This window comes from Amblyomma maculatum, chromosome 11, assembly GCF_055883805.1.
Source record: "Amblyomma maculatum isolate TAMU_Amacu chromosome 11, ASM5588380v1, whole genome shotgun sequence".
NCBI lineage: Eukaryota > Metazoa > Arthropoda > Arachnida > Ixodida > Ixodidae > Amblyomma > Amblyomma maculatum.
The window spans coordinates 132,824,001-132,844,319 of record NC_139354.1 but is presented as its reverse complement, the minus strand read 5'-3'; the positions used below and the strand labels follow the sequence as shown (position 1 = coordinate 132,844,319).

Below are 20,319 nucleotides of genomic sequence, written 5' to 3'. Positions count from 1 at the left end.
CGGCTGTCATAACTGCGCCACCTGTCCGTTCGGCGTAGTTGAGAGCACCTGGAAGGCGCCCACTGAGGCCCCTGGAAGAATCGCGTCTCCTGACGGCTTGGTGCGCTCGGTGAGGCGTGGTCTGGAGGCGGGCGACGTAGGACCGCGGCGTAGCTCTCAGATTGCGGCTCGTGATAAGGTGCAGGAATGTTGGCCGTGTAGTTGACCGGTTGTGGAACGCGGTATGGTGGTTCGGAAATGACTGCCGCGTTGTCGACTGGATGAAACTCGTTGCACTGGGCAGACGGTGTTAGGGAGCACCGAATTTCATTCCTTACAGCCTGCACGAGGGCCTCTGACGACTGAGCTTTCGTAACCGAAATTCGCTGCAACTCCTCAAGGACAATTTCTCTAATCATGTCTCGAAGAGTGGTCTGATCTGTTGCAGTCAGCGCCGCCGCAGTCGTCGGGGCACAGCTGGCTGGTCGGTTGTACTGGCGGCACCGATCTTGGAGGGCTCGCTCTATAGCCGTAGCGTCCTTAATGAACTCACTCACGGTTTTAGGTGGGTTGCGTACTAAGCCGGCAAACACCTGTTCTTTGACACCGTGCATGAGATGCCGTAACTTCTTTGGCTCACTCATATCAGGGTCGGCACGGCGAAAAAGGCGAGCCATGTCTTCCGCAAACATAGCCACGCTCTCATTCGGCTTCTGGACACGCACTTCAAGCAGGCGCAGCGCATTGTCGCGTCGATCAGTTCTCGCAAAGGTGTCTACAAGCTGGCGGCGGAAGTCGTTCCATGTGGATAAGCTGGCCTCGTGGTTTTCAAATCACGTTCTAGCATTATCCTGAAGGGCAAAATAAACATTGCAAAGCTTGTGATCTTCGCTCCACTGATTAATCTTGGCCACTCGCTCAAACTGGTCAAGCCAGTCCTCGACATCTTCAAACGCTTCCCCGCGAAAGCACTCTGGCACCTTGGTGTTCTGAAGAGTCACCGGCGTAGGGTTGGGATGTGCCATGGCTTGGGAGACCTGATGGACTTGGTCGTTTGAAGAGTAGCTTGGCAGATGGTTGTACTCCGGGGCTAGGCCTAGAAGGCGGCGGCTAGCGCGATGTACAGGCGTGTCGACGTCTGGGATTCGCTGTGGACTGCCGGAAGGAGTCTTATGCATACCCCAGCGCGCTCCACCAGTGTCACGTCTCGATTGAACGCCAAGGAGGACCCAAAGATAGGACGGGTTTAATAAATCAACCTGGACGAGTCTTGCGCTCCAACTTCCTTCTCTTCCAGGCTCGCGCTTGTGGGGCCCAGTCATCATCTTTGGCGTCGTCTTCTATGCGGCAATATATTACTTTAGATTTTTGTAATTTTTTTATCGAGTGACAATGTGTTACTATTTTATGGGGCCATTCTTCCTTGAAAAATATATGACAACGAAGTAACCGCTTATGTGATGGGAAGGAGCCCCGGTAATCTTCTGGTGCAACGATTAAACTATGTCACACGTTTTAAAATCCTTGTCGCCAGTGGCATGCCTGCAATGTTAGTGAAGTGCGATGATTCCACTCGAAATAAGTTTGTATAGATGAGACAGGTTTCGTGGCATTTTCAGATTAAGCACTCTCGCTTTGTATTACTTTTCGTGACGGTGTTTTTGAAGTTCTTTTTTTTATTTTCCATACCTCAAATGCCCCTGTCAAGGAGTTTTACATGAGGGGTGGGCCTTAGGTGATGCAGATAAGTTTTTCAATGAAGTGCTTGAAGTGGATGTGATTGCACTGACTAACAGCGGTAGCCGGAAGGTCATTCCAGTCATTAGGTGTGTGTACAAAAAAAACGAGGAAAGATGAGCTGATTATCGGGCCGAAGGTGGGTATAACATGGGTTGCTTTCACCTTAATGTTTCCATTACACGCGATAATTTTGGAGCCCTGAACTGCCTGCGATAATATTCGGTTCTCTAGCGGAAGGCAATACAAGGAAGCTTATGTTCCTGTGATGGAAACCACGGAGTAAGCACTTTCAAGTTTGTGCCTTTTTTCTACGAATGCCAGAATCCGTTTTTGGAGGATACTCACATGCCTTCTCGCTGCCGAACAAACTCAGCCGTGAAGAATTGCTTTTCGTCGGGTATCAATTTCCTGTCGTAGGGAAACGGCGTACATATTCTCGCCCAGAACGATTCGAATGCGTTGAGCTTGCCTTCAAATTCCAGCTCGGTAGATCCCTCTTCCAGCTGTAGCCATAAAAATTTAGCGTTCTTAATATCTGGCTTTAGTTCTATGGTGTAATAGCGCTAACAGCTCTCGCGTACGGCTCTTTTGGCAGATCCTCCGTCGCGTAGAAGCACAAAAGCTACTCTCTAAAACAATAATACCCACATCTGGCTACTCCCCAGCAGCACACTGGCATAAGCACTCACATATGTGACGGAACACCTGACACATAGGTAGAAAGATCAACTTTAGCGGTGGCATAAACGAGTTGGCAGGAGCTGCCAACTCGTTTATGCCATGTCATCAAGTGACGTCATGCAACCCTCCGACCAATCAGTGCCTGGTCATGTAAACTCTCAATTATCACCTGCCAAAGGCCTCCTCGACATCACTAGATCACAACGCCGACGCCGAAAATGGCGCAGATTTTAAGGAACAAGGCCATGAACATCTTTTAAAGGGGCCATGACAGCTAATATTTGAGAATAAACTGATTATTGCGTTTCGCGCCAAACAAGTTAAAGTATAATTCTTTGAAATGTGAGCTTATTCGGGGCTGCATAAATATTTAAAATAATAATTATCATCATCAGCCTGACTATACTCACTGCAGGGCGAAGGCCTCTCCCATATTTCTCCACTTAACCCTGTTCTGTGCTAGCTGCATCTACTTGACCCAGGCGAACTTCTCAATCTCATCCGCCCACCTAACTTTCTGCCGCCCCCTGCTAAGCTTTCCTTCCCTTGGAATCCAGTTTGTTACCCTAAGCGACCATCGGTTATCCTCTCTTCGCACTACATGTCCTGCCCATGCCCATTTCTTCTTAATTTCCCCTAGAATGTCAGGAACTTGAGTTATTTCTCTGACCCACTCTGCATGCTTTCTGTAAATGATGAATATTTAAAATTATGTTTTTTTATTTATTCGTGAGTAGCTTCCCGGTCTGGCAGCCATTGGCCGCGGACGTCTTAAAGATATATCATCCTGATGTCCTCTGTTGTTCGCGGTGTCGGCTGTAATCTTGCATGCGCTCTGTGAATGGTGTTCGCTGAGAGCTTTAAATTTTTAGTCATTCCATAAAAAGATGTTACTTGGAAATTCTCTTTTTTCTTTGAGAAGCTTTCACATAATTGGCGACCTTAGTGATCCTCGGACTTTCTTTGGAAGCTCTAGAGAGTGTCGAGGAGGCCTAAATGAATTAGCTCCATGCTGCCATATTTAGGCATAAAATCAGAAACGTATTATTCGTACATTATGAGAGCTAGCTTATTTTTGCAACAAGCACTTCCGCATATAAAAAGGTACATATACATCGTTTCCTTCCACCGTCTGCAACGCGAGAGAGTATATAGCATTTTGTTGATGATTACTTCGGAGTGAAAACTAAGATGAAACTCCAAAGAGGCAAACGTTGATGTGGGACACACTTTGCTACATTAGAGGTCCAGACAAAACGTTTCAACGAACCGGTACCTCCTGATTTGCTGTTATATGCGCATGTTAGTCAAAATTATTTTTGGCTTCTAAACCATTTTTTTTAGAACTATGTTCTGTCAAGCCACGGCTAGCAAACTAAAGCATGCGCTGTCGCCGCCGCTTCTGTCCTGTTATCGCCAAACCCAACGCCATTCGAATGCAGTCCACTGCATGCCCGCACCGAACAAGATTATATGCCATCCACCGAAGTATCCGTCTCGCCTTCCCTGCAGCCGCGCCCGCTCGACTGCGACCGACTACCGAGATTTGTTCTCGTCGTTGTCCAGAAAATGTCTCATAACGGCCTTGATGTAAATATAAATCATTTAGTATTTAGTGTGTGAGCCCTACACTCCCGAAGGAATGCGTCCATTCGTGGATTACGACGGCGCCCCGAGCGTGTTCGTTTACGTAGCTTTTGTATGTGACTGGATGTATGCTGCTTCGCACGGCATAAAATTCAAGCTGAGCTAGTAATACTGAAACTATCCACTTCGTTTCTCACCACTTGCACTTTTATTTGTTTATAAGCTACAACAGCGCTACAAAAAGCGCCGTGGATGCTAGCATCGCAAAATGGCGGCTGCTCTCAGTAGGAGAAGTTTTCCATCGCATTTTATTGTGAGTTCCACCGTACGCTAGGCACTAAAATTTTGCAAGTACAATCAGAGACTTGTATATTATTTACAGAAATGTAAAACTGAAATACATCAAACAACCCTGTCAACGGCCCTTTAAATCTTCCCTGAAATGCGCTATAGCACGCATGATTTTATGAAGCACTTTTATTTGAAAGTAGAATGTTGATATCTGGCATAATATAACCGTAACGTGAGAAGAGCAAGCAGCCCCTAATGAAGATAAAATACTATGCCGCAGAAAGTGCAATTTATGGTATTTCAAGTGTTCTTAAAGGGATATCTGTACTGATATAGACTGCAAAAAACGTGTTTCTATTCTAAATTGATGTGGACTGCACGGAAGTTGTCACGATGTGGCTATCGATTCCAAAACAGTCGCAAAAAAATTGCAAAGAAATTGAGACTGGTAAAAAGTAGGCATGACGTGAAACTCGAACGTACATCTGGCCAATTTTTTAACACTACCACGCGACCGTCGAATATCTGGAGCTGCGGCGCCGCAATACGTCGCAGATGACGAGACAAGCAAGGGCAACGGCATGACCACAATTCTTGCTGCAGCAGTGAGCGTCGCCTGCTAGGTTGTTCTGGCAGTGTGAAGCGTCTCCCGCCGAAATCGGCTGTCATGCATCAGGGCCGCAACAAGCTACTTTTTTCCGCTGCCTATTGTGCGGATAATTAAAATGAACACACATTCATAGTAAGCAATGCCTAATGACCATTTTCCAATCGTTACTTAGGGAAGGAATTATTGCCGAGGAATCTAAATGCCGGCACATTATTTACTTGCAATAGAAACCTCTTCGAGACAGTACCCGCAATTGAAGCCAGAGGCATGTGTAGTACTTGAAACGTTACACGTTTGCAGCAATCGAAGCCGAAAGCACACTGCAGGTATAACAACGCTTTCGGAACACGGCCAGGAACCTTGGTTCGAAGGGCGGCTTCAGATACAGCGAAAAGCCAAGCAGGCGACACTTGCTCTAGCCGCATAGGTACGCTCCCATACTCGTTCCCTCTTCCAATTTCTGCTCTGTTTCAGCTCGGTGCCGCTGCACCGGACCGTCGATGGTCGCGCGATAGTGTTAAAGAATTGGCCGTATATACATCGCACATGTGCGTACCGGCCGTCCAAACTACGAATGGGACATTTCGTTTGTGCTTTATGTAGGTTCACATGATATGCGGCTTTCATGATGAACCATTACTGAGGTTCCGGATTATCAAGAACTGAGCAATATCTGTCGTCTGCAGCCCCGCTTGTTGATAGTGCGCTAAGCGGCAATTCCTTTCTTGAGCTGCTTTACCATATACTGAAAAACAAAATCAAGGTAGAAATTTATTATTTGGTGTAGCGCTAAGGTTCAATAGGTAATCGCAGAATAGTTTACTTCCTTTAAGGTTTCATGCAGTAAGTAAATGTGCAAAGAATTAGAGATGAATTTACTGCCCATCGCTTACTTACTTCCTTGATGTCAGCCAAGGCCGGTGTCTCACCCTCAGAAGCGATGACCATAGGGAGGTCGACCACTTTGCCCCTTTTCTGGGAGAAAATTAAGGAGCATATGGATATGGTAAGAAATCTAATGTAAAACTAAAACATTTGGCTTACGAAAAAAAAACGAAGGTCTATTCGCTTTTTTGTTAAGCTATGGTGATTATTCAAAAAAGGAGGCAGTGAGCACACAGTTCCCGTAGTGCCTTTTGTTGCAGCATCTAGGAGATGACTGTCAAACGTAGACTAAAAAGAAGTAATTGGTCTTTAAATACTAAATGAAGTAGAGCGAGTCTATTATAGTTGATGAATCCTCTTGGCTAACCGAGAGTAGGAACTCCGAGGCCTTCACAGGGTATGGCTGAAGCTATGTACCTCAAGGGTCTGTTATACCGTCGCCGTACTCAGTGCTTTGGTGCGAGAACACGGCTCTTACGACACCTGCTGCGCTGTGAACTTTATTCGAAAATCGCCTTCTACTCAACACTACCAACATGAACTAGCGAGTAGAGGATTGGGCTTAATATTATTTACAGAATCATTACAGCATTGCATTAGAGTAAAGGTGACTTAAAAAAAATGAAGAAATCCTATTTAATTACTTCTACCCTTCCGCACGGTGGAAAATTGAAGAATTGATAGCATTCATTGATCGGGAAAGGCGACTGAATGCCAGGAGGAGAGAGAAAGTTGAAAGGTAACATAGAATGCAGCCTGATACCTTGATGGGCAACCGGAGATGAAGTTTCTCTGCATACTGTAAAAGCACCTCCCAAGGAGCGTGGATCTTGAGGAAGTTGGTCTTTCCGTCCAAGGATGTCTGCGTGTAGTCAGGGAGGCTTACATTTGTGAGTCCGCAAAACCCTCAATGCTACAGCACCCGCATGTCCGTAATTTACGCATTCTACAGCTTACAAGTCGTCTATCTTGCTAATGGTCTCGATGTTATTTTTATAGCGACTGCATCTATCACCACATTTTAAAAGTTGCGGTCGATGTATGTGTTGATGTCTTCATAGATTGGCTTTCGGTCGGGGTACGGGTCTGAAGATGGTCTTCAACTTTTTGCCAATGAAGTAATATATTGTTCATCTCACAGTCGTCTCGTGCGCACAGTCGTAGCAACAGATATCACGAAAGCCTAATACAACATCCTCCACACAGCGATCCTCAATACTATGTCATCACTTGGAATGCCCTTACAGCTTTGCCGTGCAATGCACGCGTTCCTCTCCCACCGAAGGTTTGCTATCCGTGTAAATGAAAAACCAACAGAATATTTCATTTCTAATCGTGGAGTACCGCAGGGCTCAGTTTTAGCTTCAATTTTGTTTAATATTGCATTTATTCCTCTCATACATACGCATGCCTCAATTCCTAATATTAGAGTGCTAGCCTACGCAGATGACCTTACTATGTGTTCTAAAAACCGCTCAGTCCAGGTGCAGCAAGACTCCCTGCAAAATGCCATAACTTTCTTTCAAAAATTTATCAACAATACAGGCTTATCCCTCAACCTCACCAAAACATGCTATGCCGAGGTGGACAATTAGGCCGGCAGCAGAACTTTTAAAGCTAATCCATTCGCGTTGACAATTGACAATACACCCCTCCCTGAAGTGGAATATAGCAAGGCATTGGGCCTCTATGTACATTCTTCAGGAAATTTACAGTTTAGTTATCAGATGTGCGCAAAAGTACCATGAACCCGCTTGGACTAATTCGAAGAATAGCAAATCGTTCTGGTGGTGCCCGATCACATACCGCTCGCCGACTTGTTCGTGCTGTCTTTCAACCGTGGATTTTATATAAAGCACAGTGTCAGAAACTGACAAAACGGCAATGATCCACACTAGAGGCACTTAATCACGAGGCCATGCGAGTCATTACGGGACTGCCTCGATCAACTACTATCCGTCTACTCCAGGAGTACGCCCACCTTAACACTTTGGCTAAATTAACTGCCCAAAGACACACAAATAGAGTAAAAAAAGCTTCCCTTTCTCCTGAATTAGAGAATCCGCCACCTCCATGAGACTACTACCACGTTACTTCTAATAAGCCTCTAATCACCAAGAAGTCGCAGCCCTCATCATTATTGTCTTACGCAACACCTAATGACTGTATTATTTACACAGATGCAGCTGTAACCCTAACAGGTGGTTCAGTTGTTTTTATAAGCTCAACCCACCCTCACCTGAACACCACTCGAACTTACCTTACCGATACCAAATAAACTCTTGCCTTCGAACTGCAAGCTATCAAACGCCATAGAAGCGTTACCTGCCGACCCTACGTTTAAACAAGTACACATAATGACTCACTCCAAAGAAGCCCTAAAGCATGTAAAGAAAGTCCATGACACTCCTAGGGTCGCACAGACTATACATGCTGCCTGTCACCGTTTACCCAGTCAATATAATCATTCACTGGGTTCAAGACAACACAAATTTGAATACCATAGCAGCATACGTGCTTCTTCATGCAGCAGATCTGTCGCAACATTTTCATGATTCCTTGCCACCGGATCACTTCTGACCCATCTGACATCATCAGCATCCCTCAGGCAGCGTACACGCGCTCTAATTCCTCCGTGTACGTACCCCCTTTCCCCCAATCTAACAAGAGTGGAGGAGGTATCCCTGAGACGGCTGAGTCAGAGTGGCCCTTACACCCGCCGTACGACACCAGTGGCAAAGTCCTACTATTCCAGTTCTCGACAAATGCCCACACTGCGAAGAACCCGTTGGCGACACCACTGTACGGCATTTAATATGGACATGCCCACGAACTTCGATATACGCAAGACCATTTTACAAAAGGCTGGGCCTAACCGACTAATGACTCTCATTTCCACTTATGGATAACAAACACCATTTACACACGCCGTTAATGTGACGTCTTGCATATGGCTGCACTCCACACGTTTCTGTGACCCTACCACCACCTTTTATGCCGTGTGGCAAACTCAGTGCCATAAGTAAATACATATATTTGTTTATTAGACGTACTACAGTGAACTAGAATATTGGGTAGTGTGCTCACTCCACGGCGGCTCTACGGGGAGTAGAGGCCCCGCGTACGTCGGCAGCATGGCCTCCGAGATCACCCTCGCGCGCGTTTCTCTCCGGCCGTTCCAATCGGCGCGCGCCCCAGCCAAATGTTGGTTTTGGTTTGTGCAATAGGCCCAAACCAAAATATGCCGGCCCGTCGTCAAAACTATCGCTACGCGCCTGAATGCAAGACTTGCTATGTGCATACTAAAGGTGGCCCAAAAATCGCCATGTTCGGCGTTCCCAAAGATGACGCTCTAAGGAAGCAGTGGGAGATCAACCTCCGTCTCTCGGACAAGCTGTTGGATAAGAGCTTTGTAGCTGTGCTGTTTGTGAGCTTCATTTCGAACCTCGTTTCGTTCTACGGAACTATGTTCATATTGTGAACGGGGAAGAAGTCCGCATCCCTCGTGGGAAGCCAGCATTATCCCCGATGCCGCACCGACGCTGTTGCCGAATCTGCCGGCCTATCTTTCAAAAAAGATACCGAAAGAAAGACAACAAAGAAAGAGGAAACCCACTGGTGTTGTAACTCATGGGCCCTCGAAAACACAAAAGTCTGCCCGATATACCCGTAACAACAGAAGAGTAGGAATCGGCCCCAAACGAACAGATTCTGAAAGTATTCTTGATATTTTGGAAGTGGTTAGAAATAGACTGCATAAGGAAGTTGGTTGCCTCATTCACGCAGAAGGCCGACCTGAAGAAGTAATAAGGTTTTATTTAGTCACCAGACTGCACTTCCATGTGAAAGGGGTTAATTCAAAAAAGGCAGAAAAACGAGAACGGGCGAAACACCTCAAACTAAGCCATTGCTAACGCTGCTGTGAAGTGCTGGAGCAAGTGAAGGAAGTAAGCGGCAAAATGCGTGAACGTATATGCAGCGGTGACAAATCTGGTCATATGTTTCATAAAGCAGTGACTTTATGTCTCTCCAAATAACTATGCAGTAGCTGTTAATGCTGTTTGAAAACCCTGTGGTGCGCCTCCTGTTCTGCGAAAAACACGAATTGTAATAATTCACCTTCCCTTTTACTTTGTCTGAGTTACATGCATTCATTCTACTTGTCATCTCCATGTCCCTTTTGTTTTTGTGAGCTGCAGCTTGGATGTTTGTGAATAAACAGTTGTTGCGGCCGACACTCCTTCATTCCTCGTTTATCCCTGGCATGAATCCTATGCTATTACTATTGACGTTATGCATTAATGGAAAGAGCTGTATAACCCCCGAATATGCAGTGCATTATAATTTCTTTTCAGCGAAACAATGCAGGCACGAGTGACATACACTACGTGAACGTCCCAACGAGCCAAGCGCATTGATTAACGTTGTTTGAACATGTGCACAGCGCAGATGTAAAGTTCAACTCAAGGTCCGCTTAGCTATTTCAGCAAAACCTACACAAATGTCGCGGTAATATTTCAATTTGTCGGCGTGGCTACTGCGACGCCGGCCGAGCGCGGCACTGGCGTGGAGCGCGCGCGCTTCGATTCACCTACCGTGGAGACGCGCGCAGCGCCACCGCGTACCGCCGCTCCCCGTCGACACCGGCGGGGACACCTCGAGCGGCGCCTGTGAGCACACTACCCAATATTCTAGTTCACTGTAGATGTACTACAGGCATGAAATGAAACGCGAACAGCGGAACGCGTGGTGATAGACCCAACTGAGGCCGCTTGCCTGTCGTTATCAGAGAGGTGCGAATTTCCGGTTCGCGATATTTTACTTCTATTTTCTTTGGCGTTCGTTTTCTGCTTTGCCACTGGATCGCCACATTCATATTTAGCACCGATTACACCTTACACGGCGCTTTGATGGTGCTTACACCCATGCCATGTTATCAGCATCTGGTTGCGATGCGAACAGCGCAGGCGGCCGATCGGGTCCGGTCGGTGCGCTACGTGATGTTTTTAATCGCTCTGTCTTCTGATAAGCCCCTTTCGCCAGACAAACCGCGCTGCGGCAGTTGCGATCGGTAGTCAGTATGAATGTGGCGCTCCAATGGCAAAACAAGAAAACGAACATTAAAGAAAATAGACGCAAACTATCGCGATCCGGAAATTCGCGCCTCTCTCTGATAGCGCCAGGCAGGCGGCCACAGTTGGGCCTGTCGCCACGCGTTCCTCTGTTCGCGTTTCAATTTATGCCGATAGTACAGTCATGCGGCGACGAAGCCCATTACAACCATGAAACACTGACTGCGTTAACTCGAGGGCCCCTACGTATTCTGCAGCAATCCATCGCTACCTAAATGCTGCAGATACATTTACTCGTGTGTATCTTTTGTGCTTCTAAAGCAAGTAGCGCCGTGTTATTTACATACTTAAAACACATAGCATAAATGCCGATCTAAACGGGAGAGGCCCTCTATCATTTCTTTACCGGGCCATTTGGAAGGACAGAATGCACGAAGGTCCTTTAAGGTTTCCATTCGACTTGAAATAGTGAGCACTTTCTTAGCCTTTCCAGTCGAGATAACAGTTCGTGCAATTTGCGATGTAGCACCTTGAGTACAAACCTGCGACCACTGAAAAGCCAGAGTCGTTACGAAATGTATTTGAGTGTAGAGAGGTTGAATAATCTTCAAGCTTATTACAAATACTCCTCGATGAGCTGAGAACTAGTGACAAAGAAGATATACACTTCTTGATGCAGAGTTGACCTAAAATTCTGCGCAATGTGCGCGAGAAAGGGTAACAGGTTTTGCTAAGGAATTCGTATTGTCTCACCGAAGCGTCTTCCAGTTCTAGCTGCAAGCCCTTCTTGACGAGGTTCGCTTCGAAGATGCGGCGATGCTCCTGTAATTCGGGATCTTCGATCTTTTCGTAGGCAAGCACGTAGTCTATACGGCGCTCCCCATCTTGAAAACACCGGCTGCGCAAAGTCTCATCTTGAATAGGTACGACGACATTCACGGGATGTGTGCTCGTGCTGGCTGCATTTTCGGCTTGACCGCCGCCTTCGACTGCGGCTTGTAACGACAGTGTTGCTCCTTCTGCCGGTTGAGCACCATTCCTGCCGCCAGGGTTCTATAAATAAGGGTAAAACTTAGGTACATGATAGACATGCTTATGTCGATGAAGAACATCATAGAGATTAAATTTAACAACTAATGTGAAATGAATTGCATCTACGTAAATTCTGAGCAGAGGCGAACTGAACGTCACAAATCTGTCTTCTCAGGTTTTACGCGGACATACAAGAATGATAGCCAGCCAAGTCGAAACTTGCCGAAATTTTACAGGGACTGTGTGATTAAGAACAGTAATGTTCATGCATTAAGTAATTTTTTTTGCACGTCTGCAGCGTCATATCCTAAGTATGCTCGGAAAGACGTGTTCTCTATCTTAGACAAGACAGAAAATAAGTGAGAAACCTTGCTAATTCCACCTCGATTCCAAGGGGCATAAATACGATCGCAGTGACAGTCATGGCATTACAAAGTATTCTGATCCGAAATATATTTTGTACGTGTTTAGTTCTCACAGGCGTCAAGTAAACCTGAGGCGTGCCAAATTGTCGATTTCGTACCTTCCTTTACGTTCGTGGCTTTGGTATGTTGGTAGCATGCACATCAACATTTAGGACACATTTACTTACGCAAGCGAACGCATAACCGCATACCTCTTCCTAGTTTAGTTTCTGCTCTTCTGCGTTTTTATCACTCCTATAACGGGAAAGCAATTTAGACCAGATGCAGTTTCTTTACGGGAAAGTGTATACAAAAGAAAATGTGAACTGTAATAAGGGGTGCGTCGCGGGTGGGAGCGAGAAACCACAGGCACGGTGCTAGCAGGTAGTAATTGGTAGCTGACATGGTTGGAACCTGATTTATATAGGGTTTGTGTGAATTATTGAGACCATATGACATCCAAAGTCGGTGCCAGCTTCTTCTTTGAGGTGGGAAGGTGGAAATAATCAACCTTCCAGCTAGCTCTCTTGGATGCTGAATCAGACACGGTGCTCATAAGCCACGAAGTACGTTCATACGATATGGATTAAGAGGAGCTTATACGCCGGATGGTCGCTCACGACCATTAGCTGGATAATGAGGTAGCGTAGCACGCTAACTGTAATGCGTGATATATTACAGGCACAGATCAAGGGATTGGTAAGTAAGCATTGAGAGCTTATAAAAACTCTAACAAGGTGTGGCTAGGGAGCCGGAGATTAACGCTTTTGTGTCATAAGACGCGGAGCATAAGTGTTCCCCAAAACTTGTTCTTGGGGAACACTTTGTGAATACCTCCACTGAAGGACGTACGAGACATGGTTGCATTGTTACTGATTCGGTAAAGGTGACGTGTTTACCGTAGAGTCAATCATTATTACGGTCGGAAGGCTATCCTGTTTTGTAGACTCAGTAGAGCAATCTGTGTTCTGAGTACAAAGAGCGAAGGTGAGTCCGTGGTGCACTGCAGCCGCCTTACAAGAACGAACTTCGGACCCAGAACGATAATAAAGTTTCTAAGAGACGAGATCATTGACCCTTATTAAAGCTATGGTTGGCTTAAGGTGGCACATAGCCAAGTCTGCACTTGATTCGTCTGTTATTTGCCACAGAACTGCTTTAATCAGTGATTGATTATACTAATCTTTGTGATGCATCACAATTTCATAATGTCTGCTAAGAGCGCAACAGAGAACATCGACTGGTCTCAACGTATACGTGGTAAAATGTTTAACTATTTTGAACACAAAACGAAACAATAGCTAAGGTGGTTCGAGCAGACGCCTTGGTTGTGTTGGGTTTTATTGGATTAAGCAACTCAGATGATAATTCGTATAACTCAATGTTACATAAATGAAAAATATCTGCGACCGAAACTTTTTTGAACTTTAAAACTTGTTTACAGCATTTGATTCAGGATTAGAACAATTCGGCATAAGTCGACTATTTGGAAGGAACCTAGCAGTTAGTGTGTGAAAAAAGTTCATTATCGTATCAAACTGTTAAATGTTTAGTTTTCTAATTTTTCGGCATAAGATTAAAACAAGAAACCGTGCATGAGTCCACGTTCTCAAAGAGCCAACAACGAGGATGCGCAGGGAAATCTAGTTGACAATGTTATTCAGCAGTCACCGGTGTCAACTGCCAGTGAAGAAAGCCGCAGTTAAGTGTGAGAATAATAGTTTTGAGTAAGCCTTCATAGTATAAACTAAAACTGCGTTCAATCAGCAAATAGAAAATGAAGCAATATAAGTGAGGCTACATTGGCCTAAAATAAGAACACATTTTTAAAACTTCAGGTTTTAGCTGACCTGGGCACTGCTGCTGGATTTTTCTGCCTTGACGTCGGCTCCGACAGCATGGATGTGTGATGGGTCATCTTGTTCATTTTGTAGCTGTTTCCCTGTAAAAGTAGCACAAAGACTCGTTTATTTATAGTTAATAAGTACTTAATCTCAACAAACACACAGGTAAAAAATTTTATAAATAACTCATTTGCTTAAAATTTTCATTCGTATGGCTATTTTTCTACTTAAAATAGAACAAACGAATGAAGAAGCCATCGACATTTTTTCATGTGCCTTCATGAAGAAAGGGAGAGAAACCCTTTAATTAAAGACATAATTTAGCATGGCGTTTAGAAATCGCTGGCATCTCGGCGTGGGAAAGGGAATAAGGGAGAAAAAGACGGAAGAATAGTTGTCGGAAATGTGAAAGAAGTAAAGGGAAGGATATTATAAAATTCGTCCATTTAATGCATACAAAGGTGCTTCGGCGTGTAATATTACACTAAATGATGAAGTGCGCAAACCGACATGTGTGTCGGCAAAGTTCACTACGTGTAGAATGCGTGGTGGCAACATCTAAGGAGAAATTACAGCCTCTCAATATGTTCGGTGTGATTTTAATATGATAAAATATTATACATTGCTTGTCTCTGTTATCTAAGTCAGGCTAAAAGACCTAAACACTGCCAATGCTAGTGGCGCCAGTTTCTGAATGCAGTGTTTATAGTACGCACGCTCGTCAGCATACGCAGGTCACCTTATCATTATATATTCCACAGATTCGACCGAGCTCTAGTTGTCACAACGACGACTTTTAATCTCCCCAAAAGGGTATTGGAGATGATTTGAAAATGTAGCGTTCAGGCGAAGTCGATAATTAGGAGTACCAAATGATGAGGAATTCTAGTTAGTAGTCTCGATCTTAGATGTGAGTTGAGTGAGTAGAGAAATTTGCATTGATGTTTCTTCGTATTGATATTTTTTTTTTCCGGAGCAAATCTTTTAGCCATTTTGGAAAAAGTAGGTTTCGTGAAGTTCGAATATTCATCTGATGTTGATGGCCTTTACAGGCAGCTTCATGTTCCTTTTTATTGGTGACAGCGCCACAGCGAACCTATTTGGTGGAATTACAATCACAAGCACGAAGCTCTAAACAATGCATTTACAAAGCACTATAGAAACGCTCATTATTTGTTGGTTTAGTTCTATTTTGAGATAACGACACAAAAATAGTAGCGCTGCGAATGCAGCCCTAGTCTCTCGACCTATGGCAGAAAATTGGACAACGTAGAGGGCTTTAACGCGCACTAACATTACAGCATGCATGGCGATTTAGTTTTCACCTCTTGCGTAAAGCGGCCGCTGCAGTAGGATCGCACCAGCGCCCTTGGGTTCAGAAATCGAGCACTCTAACCACAGTGCCACCGCGGCTGGGCAAAGCGATTTGTCGTCTAATATGGCGGCCATATTTACTGTCGCTGAGTGATGGCTAGGCTTAATGTGTGAAAAACATTGAATGAAGTGTTAGCTACACGTATTGCTTTCCGAATTCAGTTTATCTACTATGCATTTAAGGGCCAGAACAGCTTTTCAGGCTATCGTAGGGAAGCACAAACGAATTAATTATCACTGCTTGGCGGTGCATGTAAAACGTGTTTAGCAACGCTAAGCTATCGATCGCACGTAAGTCTTGGAGCATAACCAAGCATATGAGCATGATCTGAGTGAATCGTAGATGCTTTGCCTAAAATGGACAAGGTACTCACTGGTCGACGCCTGGTTGTCAGGGCGAAATTCAGTGCACAGATTTTTGTCCATGGCCCCTCTTGTTACTGGGATTCTTCTTTTCCTTTTTTCTCTTCTAGACCTCCAATGCTCTCATTTTCTTTTTCTCGGGTGATAGAAACGTGCGCGTTTGTGCGGGGAAATGAACCCATGACTGAGTTTTCCTTCTTCATAAACAAATAATTGCTTACACAACGTATAAAAGCATTATAAGGGTCATGCAAGCTAATATTTAAGCATAAACGGATTACTACGTTTCTGTCCACACTTGTTAAATTTTAAATCCTTGAAATTTGAACTCATTCGGTTCAGTAAATAGTTTTAAAATACATTTTTATCAATAATATCGAAAGCAGTTCCCAGGTCTGCCAACCATTACCCGCTGACGTCCCAACGAGATCATCCCCATGTCGTCCGCTATTCGCGGTGTCGGCTGCGCTCTTGAATTCATGCCGTGGACGGTGGTTACTGAGAGCTTTTTTTTTCTTCAGCATAAATATTTTATTCGCGTGTTCTTTTTTTTTTTTTGACAGATCTTCACTATACTAAGCGACGTTGGTGATCCTCAGACTTGTTTTGGCCTTCGTCTAGAGATTGTCGAGGAGGCCAAAATCAATGGCTGTATGCTGTATTATTTAAATATACAATCACAATCATAATATTCTTGCGCTATGAAAGTTGGCTTGTCAACAAAACGCTCCCGCATATAAAAAGTCGCATGTCCAACGTTTCCTTCCGCCGTGTGCGCGGCGAAAGGTGGGATAGGTTAGCTTTGTGTTGCTGAATGTTGAGCTATTGCTGATCGCTCTTTCGGTCAAAAACGAAGAAGGAATCCTAAACAAGCATACGTTGAGACGAGAGTATACCTTGCGACATTTTAGAAGCACAGAAAACCTTTAAGCGAAGCGGTACACCTTGACTTGCTGTTATATGCGCGTGTTAGTCAAACTTAATTATTCCCGGCTGGTAAAGCATTCTCTTCTTTTTTTGTTTTGCTAAACTAGGTTCACTCTGGCCATGGAAGCGCACAAAAGCATGAGCCGCCACTACTGCTTCAATCCTGCCGTCGCAGAATAAATCGCAATTCGAATGCACTTCACTGCCCGCACCGAACAAGAGCCTCCCATCTGCAGCCGTCTCCGCATCTCGCCTCCCCGCAGCCATGCGCGCGACCGACTCCCGAGCCGAATGACGTCTCGTGAGTGTTTCGACGCAAACACAGCTAGTAAACATATATCATTTAGTATCTAATGTGCGAGCCATAAACTCCCGCAGAAATGCACCAATTCGCGGATTACGTCTGCGCCCAGAGTGTGTTTGCTTACCCACAAGCGGCGCCGACAGCTGCCGGCCGAGATCGCCAGACAGGGTCACATCGACGCTTCCCGCTAAATGTGCACGCGCTTTGTCATGTAAGCAGTCGTCGATTTGAGGTCACTACTGCCAGAACTTCACTTGACGGCCCCATTCAACCGCTAAAGCTTGTGAATGCGCTCTTCGTAATCGCCGAAACTCTTGACTAGAACACCGCGTACTCGCGCTAGGCCTACTCATCGCGGAACGGGCCGGTAGTTCGGCGCCGACTAACGTCTCTGGCCAAGGTCATTGGTGATGAGAAGGGGTACATATAAAGTGTAGCCGCTTTTTTTTTATAACACAGTTAAGCTACAGGCCAGCACAGCTGTTCAAGCCGTTAACTCATCGGGTGTAAATTTCTCGCTCGGCCTCCGAACGCGATTCGACAAAAAAAAAACAGATTGGACGACCGTCCGCTGATCAGTTCCGTCGGCGTGTCGCAGGGCTGAAAACCCTACACTACGGTGATAGGCGACCGTTGGTCGTGTTAGCGTTGATGCTGGTGAAAGTGCTAGCGTTGAGGGCGTCGATAAGTTCCTAAGGAACCTAATCGCATGCAGCCCGCTGATTGTGACCGTGCCTTATGCTGAGAAAAGAAGGAAAATAAATGCCTTACTCTATATCGCTCGTGTGGTAACATGTTCATCGAGCACTTGGACGACCACTGTTTCAATCGTAAAAAAAAAAAAAGAAGACAGGTGTCCTTTGATATTGAAGCCTTCATTGCAGACGACGCTCCGCCGCGTATCCTCTGTGACGTCACACGAGCATTCCAAAATGGCGGGCGCTGTCGGTGGGAGAACATGCCAGATTCCTACTTCTATCGCGTTTTTATTTAATATGCGCTGTTTGATGAGCACTAAAACTGTGTGTGTAGGATCACAGACCTATATGTTATTCACAGAAGTAAGAAACGGCAATACATCGACCGACCCTGTCATCGGCCCTTTAACTAAGCTCAAGAAACCTGAACGCGTGCGTCACGTTTGTTGGGAAACCCACAGACTCCACGTGACACTAGAAGTATTCGCGGATATTTAGGGTTTCATGAGTAATCTTTCAATAAAATCTCAAGACTTTTAAAATATTTTTCTTATATATCGGTTGGCTGCAGAGATTGAGGAAAACCAGTGGAATGATTGTGTAAGCAAAGAAGCGCAAGTGTAAAAATAAAAGAAAATAAACCGATACTTCCTGGCTCAAAATTCAGGCCAGAATTTTCAGTCGTTCAGTCTTGTCCGGCTCTTCGTGACCATATGGACCATGTCACGCCGCGCTTTCCGGTCTTTCACTATCTTCCTCACATCACATAAATTCATCTGCAGCGCCTCGAGGCGGCCATCTAACCATCGCGTTCGCTGCCTACCCCTTCTCCGGCGACCCTCAACCTTTCTCAACATCGCATCTTTCTCCAGCGACTCCTCTCTTCTCATCAGATGACCAAAGTAGCTGAGCTTTAACTTTAGAATTTGACCCTCCAATGAGCAGTCAGAGTTTACGGTCGACAATATCGACTGATTTGATCTTCTGGCCGTCCAAGGAACTCTCAAGAGTTTCCGCCAGCACCACAATTCAAACGCGTCAATTCTTCGGCGGTCAGCCTTCTTCACAGTCCAATTCTCGCATCCATACATCACAACTGGAAAGACCATAGCACGAGCTATACGGATCTTGGTTGGCAGACTAATGTCTCTGCTCTTTACTAGGCGGTCAAGGCTAGCCATGGCTCTCTTTCCCAGAAGCAGGCGTCACCTAATTTCATGGCTGCAGTCTCCTTCCGGGGTAATCTTGGAGCCCAAGAAGAGAACATCTGTCACAGCTTCCACTTCTTGTCCCTTGATGCTCCAGGACTTAATTGATAGGGCAAGATGCCATGATCTTTGTCGTTTTAATGTTCAGTTTAAGCCCAAAATTCTCACTCTCTCATCAGAAGTCGCGCATCAGAAGTCTCTTGAGTTCCACTTCACTTTCTGCCATTAAAATGGTATCATCCGCATATCTAAGGTTGTCGATACGTTTTACAGCAATCTTCACTCCAGCTGAAGACTCGCCCAGACGGCCTTCCTCATGATGCACTCTGCATATAGGTAGTAGTGATAATTTAAACGGTATAGGGAATAAAATGCTCAAAGAACGAAAAAAGTATCTTTTTTCTGCATGTTCATACACACCACTTTTCGATAAGAATCAAATGATTGTTAGCTACGAAGTGAATTGCGGTTCTCGTTTGAGTGCGTGCTCTACAAGCGTGACACGGAATATTTTGACCACTTTCAGGCGATGCAGCTCGCTTTCTTGAGGTGATTGATAGATTGGGTATTCGTGCTTACAAATGCACACATAATGGTTTTGAACTACTGGTCTGGAGGTAAGGCTTTGTCAGAGTTCTTCAATATTGGCAGTTGCTAAGCTTCAAATACAGACCACGTATTAAATTGGCGGCTTTCAGGGATGAAAATTCCAGTTCTTACAGAAAGTAGCAGCGCTCGCAGTCACTAAAGTAGACTTTGTTTATGCTGTAGGGTCTCAGATTATTGATAAATGCCCAACAACATGACAATTGATATCAATAAAATATACACTGTAGCAAACATTATTGTATGCAACAGCGGTAGAGACAACTAAGAGAGAAAATAAAGAAAGAAGTAAATGGAATTTCACTGCGCAATGACGGCAATAGCATATAGCTTTTATTGGCTGTTTCTAGATGGTAGCACAACTTGTAAACACCCCAAAATGCCTACTATAGTCACTTTTTGAAGCAGTTTCCCAACTGGTTAGATATAAAAGCTCCAATTCTCTGCTATTGGTCGGAATATTGCACATATATTGTTTTCAAAATTCTAAGCGAAGCTTTGGTAGTAATCTCGGGTGGTTGCGTGAGACTTATAGAGATTGAGCCCACACTACCTAAGAATGACGATTTTTAGTTTTCGCAACAAGAATATTTAAATTGGTAACAATATCCTAAATGCGCATTATCCGCCTTTCTGGACATAAGCAGACAACGTATCGAACGAAGCAGGGAACGAACTAAAGAGGAACGTATCGGTTGATGATAACTGATGTCT

At 45.0% G+C, this 20,319-nt stretch overlaps 1 protein-coding gene across 1 annotated transcript in view; it reads right to left on the bottom strand.

Moving 5' to 3' along the window:
• Positions 1–15,925, bottom strand: part of LOC146174992 (anoctamin-4-like) — a 108,036-nt gene extending 92,111 nt beyond the window's left edge. The window contains exons 1-6 of the mRNA XM_084585498.1: positions 15,874–15,925; positions 14,132–14,223; positions 11,599–11,898; positions 6,537–6,635; positions 5,786–5,863; positions 2,065–2,222 (exon numbers count right to left, since the gene is read on the bottom strand). Of these exons, the coding sequence (XP_084441624.1) occupies positions 2,065–2,222; positions 5,786–5,863; positions 6,537–6,635; positions 11,599–11,898; positions 14,132–14,223; positions 15,874–15,925 (779 nt within the window). The remainder of the gene's footprint in view (positions 1–2,064; positions 2,223–5,785; positions 5,864–6,536; positions 6,636–11,598; positions 11,899–14,131; positions 14,224–15,873) is intronic.
• Positions 15,926–20,319: the final 4,394 nt, after the last annotated feature.